This window comes from Pelobates fuscus, chromosome 6, assembly GCF_036172605.1.
Source record: "Pelobates fuscus isolate aPelFus1 chromosome 6, aPelFus1.pri, whole genome shotgun sequence".
NCBI lineage: Eukaryota > Metazoa > Chordata > Amphibia > Anura > Pelobatidae > Pelobates > Pelobates fuscus.
Window position 1 is genome coordinate 1,793,451 of NC_086322.1, and position 16,405 is coordinate 1,809,855.

The window sequence follows — 16,405 nt, forward strand, 5'->3', positions numbered from 1 at the left end:
CGCAATGCACTGAATATGAGAGTTACCATTGCAGACCAGTTCATTTTCACCAAATTTATACCATCCACACAAAAAATCCTGTGTTTCGTGAAACCTTGAGAAGAATTCCTAGCTGGGGGAAGGCATGGCTCTCTCTCTCCCAATGCAGTGTCACAGAGTAGGTAATGCCAAGCTCGGACAGGTAAGGGTTAAATCTGACCTAATTCAGTGTCTGCGGACTGTGTCCAACATCCAGACAGAGAGCAGGTGTGTGAGTTGGGGTGGAGTCATAGGCACTCACTTATTTTATATCAACCTGTCACTACAGACACAGTCACTTCACCTTCACACAGGAGAGACAAACAGATGGTAAGTATCTAGGTATACTCTCTGCAAGGGACTAGCGGGGACTGGGTTTATATCTAATGTAAAAACTGCACGTTATCAGGACAGGCTCAGACAGCCCTGGGTTTATATCTAATGTAATAACTGCACGTTATCAGGACAGGCTCAGACGGCGCTGGGTTTATATCTAATGTAATGACTGCACATTATCAGGACAGGCTCAGACAGCGCTGGGTTTATATCTAATGTAATGACTGCACGTTATCAGGACAGGCTCAGACAGCGCTGGGTTTATATCTAATGTAATAACTGCACATTATCAGGACAGGCTCAGACGGCGCTGGGTTTATATCTAATGTAATAACTGCACGTTATCAGGACAGGCTCAGACGGCGCTGGGTTTATATCTAATGTAATGACTGCACGTTATCAGGACAGGCTCAGACAGCGCTGGGTTTATATCTAATGTAATAACTGCACGTTATCAGGACAGGCTCAGACGGCGCTGGGTTTATATCTAATGTAATGACAGCACGTTATCAGGACAGGCTCAGACGGCGCTGGGTTTATATCTAATGTAATGACTGCACGCTATCAGGACAGGCTCAGACAGCACTGGGTTTATATCTAATGTAATGACCGCACGTTATCAGAACAGGCTCAGACAGCGCTGGGTTTATATCTAATGTAATGACTGCACGTTATCAGGACAGGCTCAGACAGCGCTGGGTTTATATCTAATGCAATGATCGCACGTTATCAGGACAGGCTCAGACAGCACTGGGTTTATATCTAATGTAATGACTGCACGCTATCAGGACAGGCTCAGACAGTGCTGGGTTTATATCTAATGTAATAACTGCATGTTATCAGGACAGGCTCAGACAGCACTGGGTTTATATCTAATGTAATAACTGCATGTTATCAGGACAGGCTCAGACAGCACTGGGTTTATATCTAATGTAATGACTGCACGTTATCAGGACAGGCTCAGACAGTGCTGGGTTTATATCTAATGTAATGACTGCACGTTATCAGGACAGGCTCAGACAGCGCTGGGTTTATATCTAATGTAATGACCGCACGTTATCAGGACAGGCTCAGACAGTGCTGGGTTTATATCTAATGTAATGACAGCACGTTATCAGGACAGGCTCAGACAGCGCTGGGTTTATATCTAATGTAATGACTGCACGTTATCAGGACAGGCTCAGACTGCGCTGAGTTTATATCTAATGTAATGACCGCACGTTATCAGGACAGGCTCAGACAGCGCTGGGTTTATATCTAATGTAATGACTGTATGTTATCAGGACAGGCTCAGACAGCGCTGGGTTTATATCTAATGTAATGACCGCACGTTATCAGGACAGGCTCAGACAGCGCTGGGATTATATCTAATGTAATGACTGCACGTTATCAGGACAGGCTCAGACAGCGCTGGGTTTAAATCGAATGTAATGACAGCACGCTATCAGGACAGGCTCAGACAGCGCTGGGTTTATATCTAATGTAATGAACGCACGTTATCAGGACAGGCTCAGACAGCGCTGGGATTATATCTAATGTAATGACTGCACGTTATCAGGACAGGCTCAGACAGCACTGGGTTTATATCTAATGTAATGACCGCACGTTATCAGGACAGGCTCAGACAGCGCTGGGATTATATCTAATGTAATGACTGCACGCTATCAGGACAGGCTCAGACATCGCTGGGTTTATATCTAATGTAATGACTGCATGTTATCAGGACAGGCTCAGACAGCGCTGGGTTTATATCTAATGTGACAGCACGTTATCAGGACAGGCTCAGACAGCGCTGGGTTTATATCTAATGTAATGACCGCACGTTATCAGGACAGGCTCAGACAGCGCTGGGTTTATATCTAATGTAATGACTGCACGTTATCAGGACAGGCTCAGACAGCGCTGGGATTATATCTAATGTAATGACTGCACGTTATCAGGACAGGCTCAGACAGTGCTGGGTTTATATCTAATGTAATGACAGCACGTTATCAGGACAGGCTCAGAGAGCGCTGGGTTTATATCTAATGTAATGACCGCACGTTATCAGGACAGGCTCAGACAGCACTGGGTTTATATCTAATGTAATGACCGCACGTTATCAGGACAGGCTCAGACAGCGCTGGGTTTATATCTAATGTAATGACTGCACGCTATCAGGACAGGCTCAGACAGCACTGGGTTTATATCTAATGTAATGACCGCACGTTATCAGGACAGGCTCAGACAGCGCTGGGATTATATCTAATGTAATGACTGCACGCTATCAGGACAGGCTCAGACATCGCTGGGTTTATATCTAATGTAATGACTGCATGTTATCAGGACAGGCTCAGACAGCGCTGGGTTTATATCTAATGTGACAGCACGTTATCAGGACAGGCTCAGACAGCGCTGGGTTTATATCTAATGTAATGACTGTACGTTATCAGGACAGGCTCAGACAGCGCTGGGTTTATATCTAATGTAATGACAGCACGTTATCAGGACAGGCTCAGACAGTGCTGGGTTTATATCTAATGTAATGACCGCACGTTATCAGGACAGGCTCAGACAGCGCTGGGTTTATATCTAATGTGACAGCACGTTATCAGGACAGGCTCAGACAGCGCTGGGTTTATATCCAATGTAATGACTGTACGTTATCAGGACAGGCTCAGACAGCGCTGGGTTTATATCTAATGTAATGACAGCACGTTATCAGGACAGGCTCAGACAGTGCTGGGTTTATATCTAATGTAATGACCGCACGTTATCAGGACAGGCTCAGACAGTGCTGGGTTTATATCTAATGTAATGACTGTACGTTATCAGGACAGGCTCAGACAGTGCTGGGTTTATATCTAATGTAATGACTGTATGTTATCAGGACAGGCTCAGACAGCGCTGGGATTATATCTAATGTAATGACTGTATGTTATCAGGACAGGCTCAGACAGCATTGGGTTTATATCTAATGTAATGACCGCACGTTATCAGGACAGGCTCAGACAGTGCTGGGTTTATATCTAATGTAATGACCGCACGTTATCAGGACAGGCTCAGACAGTGCTGGGTTTATATCTAATGTAATGACTGTACGTTATCAGGACAGGCTCAGACAGTGCTGGGTTTATATCTAATGTAATGACCGCACGTTATCAGGACAGGCTCAGACAGCGCTGGGTTTATATCTAATGTAATGACTGCACGTTATGAGGACAGGCCCAGACAGCGCTGGGTTTATATCTAATGTAATGACAGCACGTTATCAGGACAGGCTCAGACAGCGCTGGGTTTATATCTAATGTAATGACTGCACGTTACCAGGACAGGCTCAGACTGCCCTGGGTTTATATCTAATGTAATGACTGCACGTTATCAGGACAGGCTCAGACAGCACTGGGTTTATATCTGATGTAATGACTGCACGTTATCAGGACAGGCTCAGACAGCGCTGGGTTTATATCTAATGTAATGACTGTATGTTATCAGGACAGCCTCAGACAGCACTGGGTTTATATCTAATGTAATGACTGCACGTTATCAGGACAGGCTCAGACAGCGCTGGGTTTATATCTAATGTAATGACTGCACGTTGTCAGGACAGGCTCAGACAGCGCTGGGTTTATATCTAATGTAATGACTGCACGTTACCAGGACAGGCTCAGACAGCGCTGGGTTTGTACCTAATGTAATGACTGCACGTTATCAGGACAGGCTCAGACAGCGCTGGGATTATATCTAATGTAATGACTGCACGTTGTCAGGACAGGCTCAGACAGCGCTGGGTTTATATCTAATGTAATGAGTGCACATTATCAGGACAGGCTCAGACAGCGCTGGGTTTATATCTAATGTAATGACGGCACGTTATCAGGACAGGCTCAGACTGCCCTGGGTTTATATCTAATGTAATGACTGCACGTTATCAGGACAGGCTCAGACAGCACTGGGTTTATATCTGATGTAATGACTGCACGTTATCAGGACAGGCTCAGACAGCACTGGGTTTATATCTAATGTAATGACTGTACGTTATCAGGACAGGCTCAGACAGCGCTGGGTTTATATCTAATGTAATGACTGCACGTTATCAGGACAGGCTCAGACAGCGCTGGGTTTATATCTAATGTAATGACTGCACGTTATCAGGACAGGCTCAGACAGTGCTGGGTTTATATCTAATGTAATGACTGCACGTTATCAGGACAGGCTCAGACAGTGCTGGGTTTATATCTAATGTAATGACTGCACGTTATCAGGACAGGCTCAGACAGTGCTGGATTTATATCTAATGTAATGACTGCACGTTATCAGGACAGGCTCAGACAGCGCTGGGTTTATATCTAATGTGACAGCACGTTATCAGGACAGACTCAGACAGTGCTGGATTTATATCTAATGTAATGACTGCACGTTATCAGGACAGGCTCAGACAGCGCTGGGTTTATATCTAATGTAATGACCGCACGTTATCAGGACAGGCTCAGACAGCGCTGGGTTTATATCTAATGTAATGACTGCACGTTATCAGGACAGGCTCAGGCAGCGCTGGGTTTATATCTAATGTAATGACCGCACGTTATCAGGACAGGCTCAGACAGCGCTGGGTTTATATCTAATGCAATGATCGCACGTTATCAGGACAGGCTCAGACAGCGCTGGGCAGGACTAACTTTATCAAACAGCCTATTGTATTGTGCCGTCCACTGATCTCCCAATTAGTTTAACGAAATGACTTTGTTTTCCCTCAGTAATTCCGGTTTGTGCTCCTGTTTGAAAGTCCACGGTCCCAGGTAATAATTTGGTCTAATTCTGTATAACATGACGTTGCTGGTCGCGCTATCTTCCCATTGCCTTTCATTGCATCTTTCTGTCTGTCATAATCTAGTTATTCACTAAGCCAGGGATTTACTGGAAAATTAAACATTTTAGGCCAAAAAATAAAATTAAAAAAATCAAATACCCAACACCTGTTTGTTAGTCGGTGAATTCTCTCGCTCTGGGGAAGGTTGGAACCTTGTTTTAGTCGGAGGATTTTCTCATTTCTGCTGCTGGGACCAGTCTTGGTTTTGGAGAGTGGATTGAGGTTTCAGCAGCTGGAATAGACATTATATGATCCACATCCGTGAAATGAAACTGAATTCACCATGAACAATCACAAGTCTATTCTGTTTGTCCTGGATCCATTCTTTGTGATCCGGCTGGCTGGAACCGTGAGAGGGAAACGGGTAGATAAATGGGTAAAGTAACTGTAGCGGACCCTGGGTCACCTGACCGGTTAAGAACCCCTTAGAACATCAAGAGACCCATTTCCCTCCAGTAACTGGACGAGACCCAGCTCTGGGAGTACAACCCTGACAGTGCTTTATTGGTACAGGCTTAATTTATACACAGACCCCCGTAGAGGGTCTCCATACTATTCAGTACAAATTCCTACATCCCAGGCTGGAGGGGGATGGTTTACAAATGACCATCTCCCGCTCTAGGAGATACCAACAGCACAACATATACAGACAATAGGACACATTACATACATGGGGGAAACTCAGGGGGCTTGGTGCCCCGGAAAGGAAAAGGGGTACACATATAAATGGTACCCAAAGAGGATCTCTGCAGATAGCGGGGGCTATCGGATATACAGAGCCCGAGAAATCATTGTATAAAGTCGGGGCTCGAGGCTCTGTACATCCCCGCAATTAGTTCCACAGAGTTGCTTGGTTTAGTCCGGCGAACTCAAACTTCACGCCTAAACCAAGCAAGAGCCAATCCGGAGAAAGGGCACAAACCAAATTGCACCAATTGGTGCTCAGGTAGGGGAGGTGTTTTGCTGGGCAATCAGGAGAAAGGGCGTGAACCAATTTGAATGGTAACCCTTCTCCTATTGGCCGGCACGGACTTCCAGGCGGCCAGCAGGACTCTGCGGCTGCGAGGCCGACTCACAGTTCCAGGGATTCTCTGCTGGCTCTCGTCTCTCTCTCTCTGGTGGACATCTCCACGCAGGTAGTACCGGAGAGAGCGCTCTTTGGGCAGCCACCAGCCCGAATAGTAATTATGCTCCTTTAGGAGTAGGTAGGGCAATCCACCGCCCGAACAACCAGTACCCCAAAAAGTGTCCCCACCAACCTCAGGAACCCGTTTGTGGAGTTATGGTGTGAAGACTCCACAAGGGAAGCATCTCCTTTCGGGATACGAATGCCCCCCGGTTGACGTTCATCTATACGAAATGGTGACCACCCAGGGGAGCCAGGGGGTCCCTGTTTGGGAGACGAGAAATGGAAAACAAGGGGAAACACACGCATAGACCAGACAAAGCCTGGCATTAGGGAGTAGACCTTTGGATTACCCATGTATCCCTGTCTTATTTATGCTATAAAACGATCATTTAATAACGAGACATACATCGATTGTTAATGCTCTCTGTTACAGAATCATGCATATCATCCTGATCCTCCTACATGTGCCCCTTCTGTGGAGCTGCCCCCAGGACAACCCCTCTGGTGAGTAATTGAGAAACCCAGTAAGACAGTGAGATGGGGGCCACGCTGAATGAGAGACCCTATATTACACAGAGACAGGGGCCCCGCTGAATGATAAACCCTGTATTACACAGAGAAAGGGGCCCCGCAGAATGATAAACCCTGTATTACACAGAGACAGGGGCCCCTCTGAATGATAAACCCTGTATTACACAGAGACAGGGCCCCGCTGAATGATAAACCCTGTATTACACAGAGACAGGGGCCCTTCTGAATGATAAACCCTGTATTACACAGAGACAGGGCCCCCGCTGAATGATAAACCCTGTATTACACAGAGACAGGGGCCCTTCTGAATGATAAACCCTGTATTACACAGAGACAGGGCCCCGCTGAATGATAAACCCTGTATTACACAGAGACAGGGCCCCCGCTGAATGATAAACCCTGTATTACACAGAGACAGGGGCCCCACTGAATGATAAACCCTGTATTACACAGAGACAGGGGCCCCGCTGAATGAGAGACCCTATATTACACAGAGACAGGGGCCCCGCTGAATGATAAACCCTGTATTACACAGAGACAGGGGACCCATTGAATGGGGAACCTTTACATTGGATACAGTAGGCACAATGAAGAAGGAACCCGGATATTACACAGCAAATAATTATGGACTCCGCCTAATGAAGCCCTCTTTTATAGAAACAGCAACGTTTTCAGGAAAGAGTTAATAGCACAGGGAGCGATGCACCTGTTAAATTTATTTATAGAAAGTTTTTGAAGTGTGACATGTAATATGAGATGGAGCGTGTAGACGAGTGACGGTGTGTGACAGTGTTTGATGGCGTGTGACCGTGTGCGTGGCTGCAGATACCATGTGATTCTCAATACATTGCCCGCAGCTTTGTTATAGTGTGTGTAGAATTCTGGCAGTCAGGTTTATTCTCTAAACAAAATCCATAGTTTGCCATAGTTTGCCATAATTGCCAAAATGGCAATTCTCATATTTATTATTTTGGTCCGAATTCTGCCAACCAGAGCATGTCTGCAGAATTCGCCTGGATTCCACATTAAATTCAGGGCTTTTGCATCCGAACTCTATACAAAAGTATTCGGTTCCACAGACACCCAAATTGTAACGCATCGGCAGCATGCATGTTTGCAAATGATTATGCACTCGCTTTCTGCAATAATAATATCCAGTGGTTTTGCAGTAGTGAGCGACTAGTAGCATCGAACTACACATTCTAAGCCCTGTTTATTCGTTTAGGAGCTATGCCCCTACCTGCCTCAAGACAGGTTATAGTAATATAGGGATCGTATTTACCACATTGTTCGTATGTTTTATTGGGGGGAGGAGGGGGCTGGCGGGCTTCAGCCGTCTGGCGGTGTATAGGTTCATTTAGAGCTTTGTATGCAAAGACCGGACGTTAAATAGTCTGAACTGTGTGTGTGTAATTACGTCATTGTGACTGTGTGTGTGTAATTATGTCAATGTTATATTGTGACTCTGTGTGTATAATTATGTCAGTGTTATATTGTGGCTGCGTGTGTATAATTACGTCAGTGTGACATTGTGACTGTGTGTGTATAACTGTCAATGTGATATTGTGACTGTGTAATTACGTCAATGTGACATTGTGACTGTGTGTGCAATTACGTCAATGTTATATTGTGACTGTGTGTGTATAACTGTCAATGTGATATTGTGACTGTGTAATTACGTCAATGTGACATTGTGACTGTGTGTGCAATTACGTCAATGTTATATTGTGACTGTGTGTGTATAATTATGTCAATGTGATATCGTGACTGTGTAATTACGTCAATGTGACATTGTGACTGTGTGTGTGTGTATAACTATGTCAATGTGACATTGTGACTCTGTGTGTGTATAACTATGTCAATGTGACATTGTGACTGTGTGTGTGTATAACTATGTCAATGTTATATTGTGACTGTGTGTGTATAATTACGTCAGTGTGACATTGTGACTGTGTGTAATTACGTCAATGTGATATTGTGACTGTGTAATTACGTCAATGTGACATTGTGACATAGAAACATAGAAACATAGAATGTGACGGCAGATAAGAACCATTCGGCCCATCTAGTCTGCCCAGTTTTCTAAATACTTTCATTAGTCCCTGGCCTTATCTTATAGTTAGGATAGCCTTATGCCTATCCCACGCATGCTTAAACTTCTTTACTGTGTTAACCTCTACCACTTCAGCTGGAAGGCTATTCCATGCATCCACTACCCTCTCAGCAGGGGTGTATCCTGGTTTTGTGCTGCCCTAGGCAGGACAAAACTCAGGCGCCCCCCTCACCCCCACCCCCCCCCCCCCCGCCACCCCCACCCAACCCTTCCCCCGCCTTCTAAATACACACACACTGACAGATACGCATCCATTAGCTAACTGTTAGCTAATGGATGCGTATCTGTCAGTGTGTGTGTGTGTGAGTGTATGAGTGTGTCTGTGTGTGAGTGTGTCTGTTAGTGAGTGTGTCTGTTAGTGAGTGTGTCTGTTAGTGAGTGTGTCTGTTAGTGTGTGTGTCTGTTAGTGTGTGTGTCTGTTAGTGTGTGTGTCTGTTAGTGTGTGTATGTCAGTGTGTGTGAGTGTCTGTTAGTGAGTGTGTGAGTGTGTCTGTTAGCTGCTAACAGACACACTCACACACTCACTAACAGACACACTCACACACACTGACATACACACACTAACAGACACACACAGTCAGACACACACACACACACACACTCTAACAGACACACTCTCACACACACACACTCTAACAGACAAACAGACACACTCACACTCACTAACAGACACACACTAACAGACACACTCACACACACTAACAGACACACTCACACACACTAACAGACACACACACACACACACAGTCAGACACACTCACACACACTCTCACACTCACTAACAGACACACACACACACACACACACTAACAGACACACTCACACACACAGTCAGACACACTCACACACACTAACAGACACACACACTAACAGACACACTCACTAACAGACACACTCACTAACAGACACACTCACTCACATTAACTCATTTTTTTTTTTAATTTACCCCCTTTACCTTTGGGAATGCTGGGGGGTTCTCCCTCTCCCTGGGGTCTAGTGGGGCTGCCGGTCGGGCTGCTGGGCTGGTTGCTGGGCGGGCGGGCGGCTGGCGAGGGAGCTCTTCCCCTGAGCTGTCTGCTCAGCTCCCTCGCGCGCCGCAGAGTGAGCCTGGGAGGCGGAGTCGGAATATGACGTCATATTCCGGCTCCCAGCCTCACTCTGCGGCGCGCGAGGGAGCTGAGCAGACAGCTCAGGGGAAGAGCTCCCTCGCCAGCCGCCCGCCCGCCCAGCAACCAGCCCAGCAGCCACCAGCCCAGGATGTCTGTTAGCCGCAAGGCTAACAAGGCATTTGCCCTGGGCGTTTGGGGGCGGCTTTTTTTGCCGCCCCCTGGAAAATGGCGCCCAAGGCAAATGCCTTGTTTGCCTCGCGGCAAATACGCCCCTGCCTCTCAGTAAAGTAATACTTCCTGATATTATTTTTAAACCTTTGTCCCTCTAATTTAAGACTATGTCCTCTTGTTGTGGTAGTTTTTCTTCTTTTAAATATAGTCTCCTCCTTTACTGTGTTGATTCCCTTTATGTATTTAAATGTTTCTATCATATCCCCCCTGTCTCGTCTTTCCTCCAAGCTATACATGTTCAGATCCTTTAACCTTTCCTGGTAAGTTTTATCCTGCAATCCATGAACCAGTTTAGTAGCCCTTCTTTGAACTCTCTCTAAGGTATCAATATCCTTCTGAAGATATGGTCTCCAGTACTGTGTACAGTACTCCAAGTGAGGTCTCACCAGTGTTCTGTACAATGGCATGAGCACTTCCCTCTTTCTACTGCTAATACCTCTCCCTATACAACCAATCATTCTGCTAGCATTTCCTGCTGCTCTATTACATTGTCTGCCTACCTTTAAGTCATCAGAAATAATCACCCCTAAATCCCTTTCCTCAGATGTTGAGGTTAGGACTCTATCAAATATTCTGTACTCTGCCCTTGGGTGTTTACATCCAAGATGCATTATCTTGCACTTATCCACATTAAATGTCAGTTGCCACAACTCTGACCATTTTTCTAGTTTACCTAAATCATTTGCCATTTGGCTTATCCCTCCTGGAACATCAACCCTGTTACATATCTTAGTATCATCCGCAAAAAGACACACCTTACCATCAAGACCTTCTGCAATATCACTAATAAAAATATTAAAGAGAATGGGTCCAAGTTCAGATCCCTGAGGTACCCCACTGGTGACAAGCCCAAGCTTCGAATATACTCCATTGACTACAACCCTCTGTTGCCTGTCACTCAGCCACTGCCTTACCCATTCAACAATATTGGAATCCAAACTCAAAGATTGTAGTTTATTGATAAGCCTTCTATGTGCAACAGTGTCAAAAGCCTTACTGAAATCTAGGTAAGCAATGTCTACTGCACCACCCTGATCTATAATTTTAGTTACCCAATCAAAAAAATCAATAAGATTAGTTTGGCATGATCTCCCTGAAGTAAACCCATGTTGTCTCTGATCTTGAAATCCATGTGTTTTTAGATGTTCAACAATCCTATCCTTTAACATGGTTTCCATCACTTTCCCCACTACTGAAGTAAGGCTTACTGGCCTATAGTTGCCCGACTCCTCCCTATTACCTTTCTTGAGAATGGGCACAACATTCGCTAACTTCCAATCTTCTGGGACTACTCCTGTTATCAATGATTGGTTAAATAAATCTGTTAATGGTTTTGCTAGTACACCACTAAGCTCTTTTAATAGCTTTGGGTGTATTCCATCAGGCCCCATTGACTTATTTGTCTTTACTTTTGACAGTTGAAATAGAACCTCTTCCTCTGTAAACGCACGTGTAATAAATGTCTCATTTATCCTTTTTCTTAACTGAGGTCCCTTTCCTTCATTTTCATCTGTAAATACCGAACAAAAATCGTCATTGAGGCAGTCAGCTAGACCTTTATCCTCATCTACATACCTTCCTTCTTTTGTTTTTAATCTAACTAATCCTTGTTTTACTTTTCTTTTCTCATTTATGTATCTAAAAAATGTTTTGTCCCCCTTTTTTACTGACTGTGCTATTTTCTCTTCTGTGTTTGATTTGGAAGCTCTTATAACTTGCTTAGACTCTTTCTGTGACTGTGTGTGTATAACTATGTCAATGTGACATTGTGACTGTGTGTATAATTACGTCAATGTGACATTGTGACTGTGTGTGTATAATTACGTCAATGTGACATTGTGACTGTGTGTGTATAATTACGTCAGTGTGACATTGTGACTGTGTGTGTAATTACGTCAGTGTGACATTGTGATTGTGTGTGTAATTACGTCAATGTGATATTGTGACTGTGTAATTACGTCAATGTGACATTGTGACTGTGTGTGTAATTACGTCAATGTGATATTGTGACTGTGTAATTACGTCAATGTGATATTGTGACTGTGTAATTACGTCAATGTGATATTGTGACTGTGTGTGTAATTACGTCAATGTGATATTGTGACTGTGTAATTACGTCAATGTGACATTGTGACTGTGTGTGTAATTACGTCAATGTGATATTGTGACTGTAATTACGTCAATGTGACATTGTGACTGTGTGTATAACTATGTCAATGTGATATTGTGACTGTGTAATTACGTCAATGTAACATTCTGACTGTGTGTATAATTATAATAAAGTAGGAATGTGGAACTGCACTCAAACTCATTTGAAATGTATTCGTGTGCACCAGACCAGTCCCAGTACCAGGAACCAAAATAATTGATGAGAAAAAATAGAAGAGAAGTCCAGGCACTCTCCGGATACAAAAAGGCAAATTTATTGAACCCACTGCAATGTTTCGACCTACAGTCTTTGTCAAGCTATTACATGCATGCACAAATCCATTTTTATAAGAATACAAGTGATTAACACAATTAAACAATCAATTTAAATAATTCAAGCAATTACATGTATATACCTCTCGATACGGTTAACTCAATAGTGAATGCTAACAGCTGTGTCACAACTGAGATTCAAATATAATTCAAAGAAGTAATTAGATTCAATTGGAATTCAATACAATGGTTGGTTTTAATTGGAATTCATTCAAAAGCAATAGTTAGAGATAATTAAAATTCACTTGATGTGGTAATTAAGTTTGATTAGTTTATAAGAGAAATTACCAAATGAATTGAAGAGATCCCGCCGGGGAGCTTACTTCCTCCTTGGACGTAACGTGAGCGTGATGATGTGCGTGTTCAAGCATTCACCATGGTAACACTAGACGCCCACAGAGACGTTTAGTTATAAACAGTTTTATTTTTTTAGTTTACAACAAGCTTGCGTTGTCTAGGGGATAAGTGGACATGCGCATAGCCGCATGATGACGGCATTGTAAAGACGGGGATGTTTAAATAAATTGGCTATTCAATAAGATACAATTGTCTCAACTTCGATAAGTGAAAACCGCAGTAAAGGTTTTTTAGCGAATGGCCTTCACATCGAGATACAGAGTAATTACTCAAACAGATTAAAATTGATCATAGTATAAAATAAATACAAAGAAGATATATATATATATATATATATATATGAAATAAAATACAACAGGGCTATTCTTCATATCTTCTCAGTACAGTGATGATCATCCATTAACAGTTACATAGTTACATAGTTACATAGCTGAAAAGAGACTTGCGTCCATCAAGTTCAGCCTTCCTCACATTTGTTTTTTGCTGTTGATCCAAAAGAAGGCAAAAAAACCCAGTTTGAAGCACAATTTTGCAACAAGCTAGGAAAAAAATCATTCTTGACCCCAGAATGGCAGTCAGATTTATCCTTGGATCAAGCAGTTATTACCCTACATTGAAAGATTATATCCTTGAATATTCTGTTTTTGCAAGTATGCATCTAGTAGCTGTTTGAACATCTGTATGGACTCTGATAAAACCACTTCTTCAGGCAGAGAATTCCACATCCTGATTGTTCTTACAGTAAAAAAAACCTTTCCTTTGCCTTAGACGAAATCTTCTTTCTTCCAGTCTAAATGCATGACCTCGTGTCCGGTTTGTGAATAGATTTCCACACAATGGTTTGTATTGGCCCCAAATATATTTGTATAATGTTATCATATCCCCTCTCAGGCAACGTTTTTCTAAACTAAATAGGTTTACATTTGTTAACCTTTCTTCATAGCTGATATGTTCCATTCCTTTTATTAATTTTGTAGCCCGCCTCTGCACTTTTTCTAGTGCCATAATATCCTTCTTTAGAACAGGTTCCCAAAATTGCACAGCATATTCAATGTGTGGTCTTACCAGTGATTTATAAAGAGGCAAAATGATATTCTCATCCCGAGAATGAATGCCCTTTTTCATGCATGACAATACCTTACTGGCCTTGGTCACTGCTGATTGACATTGCACATTGTTGCATAGTTTGATGTCTATAACAATTCCCAAGTCCTTTTCGTGTGTTGTTATCCCTAATTCACTACCATTAAGGGTATACGTTGCTTGTGTATTCTTTATGCCGAAGTGCATAACTTTGCAACATTTTCTCTACATTAATTTTCATCTGCCCAGCCCCCCAGTCTATCTAAATCCCTCTGCAGCAAAGTAATATCTTGCTCACATTGTATTACTTTACAGAGTTTTGTGTCATCTGCAAACACTGAAACATGACTTTCAATGCTGTCTTCAAGATCATTTATAAACATGTTAAATAGAAGGGGTCCCAGAACAGACCCCAGAGGGCCACCACTTGCCACCTCTGTCCAGCTTGAAAATTTACCATTAACGACAACTCTTTGTACTCTGTTTTTAAGCCAATGTTCTACCCAAGAACAAGCATTTTCATCTAGACCGATTTCCTTGAGTTTGAACACTAATCTTCTTTGTGGAACTGTATCAAATGCCTTGGCAAAATCCAAATAGATCACATCCACTGCAACACCCTGATCTATACTTCTACTTACTTCTTCGTAGAACGCAATCAAGTTAGTTTGACATGATCTGTGCTGATTTTTGCTGATAACCATGTTCTTCTCAATGAATTCTTGAATATTATCCCTTAATAATCTTTCAAATATTTTACCAGCCACAGAAGTTAAGCTCACAGGTCTATAATTTCCAGGCAAGGATTTTGAACCCTTTTTGAATATAGGAACAACATCTGCCTTCCTCCAATCCTCTGGAACACTTCCTGAACGAAAAGAATCTTGAAAAATTAAATACAGAGGTTCACTTATTTCCCCACTTAGCTCCTTAAGTACTCATGGATGGATACCGTCAGGCCTTGGAGCTTTGTTTATATTAACTGTAACGGACCGTTTCAGCAGACAAGGGGTTAAAATCGTTTAGGCGATAATCCCCTTTTCACAGACAGGCACAGCTACTGTAAAAGCACCAAAACTCACGAATTGGATATAAGTGAATGCACCAAACTCCCAAACTGCATACAAGGGAATAAGGTAGCACTCCAAACTCCCGAACTGAAACCTCACGAATAGCTGCTATCAGACGAACAGGAAAAGCTCCCCAGCGGCTTACACTCCTGGCAGTCAGTCCCTATCAGCATACAGTGAATCCCCCCCAAGAACGAGACAAGGCTCCGTGTTGGGGGTCAAGCAGTGGTCTGTTTATTGAGGGCTACCTGCCCCTGTATTTATGCAGGTCTCCCACCTGGTGGACACTCCCCTAGGGGACCAGATGGAAGACTGTAACAATGGACAGACATTTAGCATTTCAGGACATAAAACATCCCCACAATGCATCCTGGCTTCCTCCCCTCTGTCCTGGAGAAGTAATTCAATTATCTCCCAGGACAAAGGCAAGACTCCATTACACACGTGGGGACACAAAGACAGACTATCACTTTAAAATACATAAAGACACATTTTATACATAAAACACAGACATGTAACATATCCCCAGATAGCTCAGGTCTGGGTGCACATTATTAGGTGAATGGCACTCAGACCACACGAATACAGTTTAATCGCCATGGAGCCAAAGTCTTTAATCACACGAATAGGCTCCATGGCATCGCTATCTGGGTTACCACAAATTCACATAAAAATACCGAATGAACGGCTGTTCGGCTACATCCCCATGAATAGGAACCAGGAGACGGACGGCTCAGCGGTGCCTGCACGTAATAGTGTCCGGGTTTGGTGCAGGAAAGCTGGACAGAAAAGCGCTGGCTGCCCGGGGAGCTCCAGAACACTGCCATCGTGTGGCGGCTAAGTGTAACCGCGACCACCCAGTCACAATCAATTAGGCTGCGGTTAACCGCAGCTACTGGGTGGTCAATTGCCGGCACACACTTGTTAAGCTGCGGTTAACCGCGGCTTCAGAGAGGTCAATAGGAGGCACACGCCAGCTTCTGGGTGGCCCATTAACGGCGCCGGCCGGCTTCCCACGGCTCTGGGGAGGTTGCAAACAGGCTGTTTGTTCGGTAGATAGAATCTACCGAACGGCTGTGCAGAAAGGGAGAAATAAAT

The 16,405-nt window shown here is 43.7% G+C and overlaps 1 protein-coding gene across 1 annotated transcript in view; it reads left to right on the forward strand.

The window, feature by feature from the left end:
• The first annotated feature begins 276 nt into the window (after nt 1-276).
• Nucleotides 277-16,405, forward strand: part of LOC134614083 (coagulation factor XI-like) — a 111,267-nt gene continuing 95,138 nt past the window's right edge. The window contains exons 1-2 of the mRNA XM_063457503.1: nt 277-348; nt 6,766-6,836. Of these exons, the coding sequence (XP_063313573.1) occupies nt 6,770-6,836 (67 nt within the window). The 5' untranslated portion in view covers nt 277-348; nt 6,766-6,769. The remainder of the gene's footprint in view (nt 349-6,765; nt 6,837-16,405) is intronic.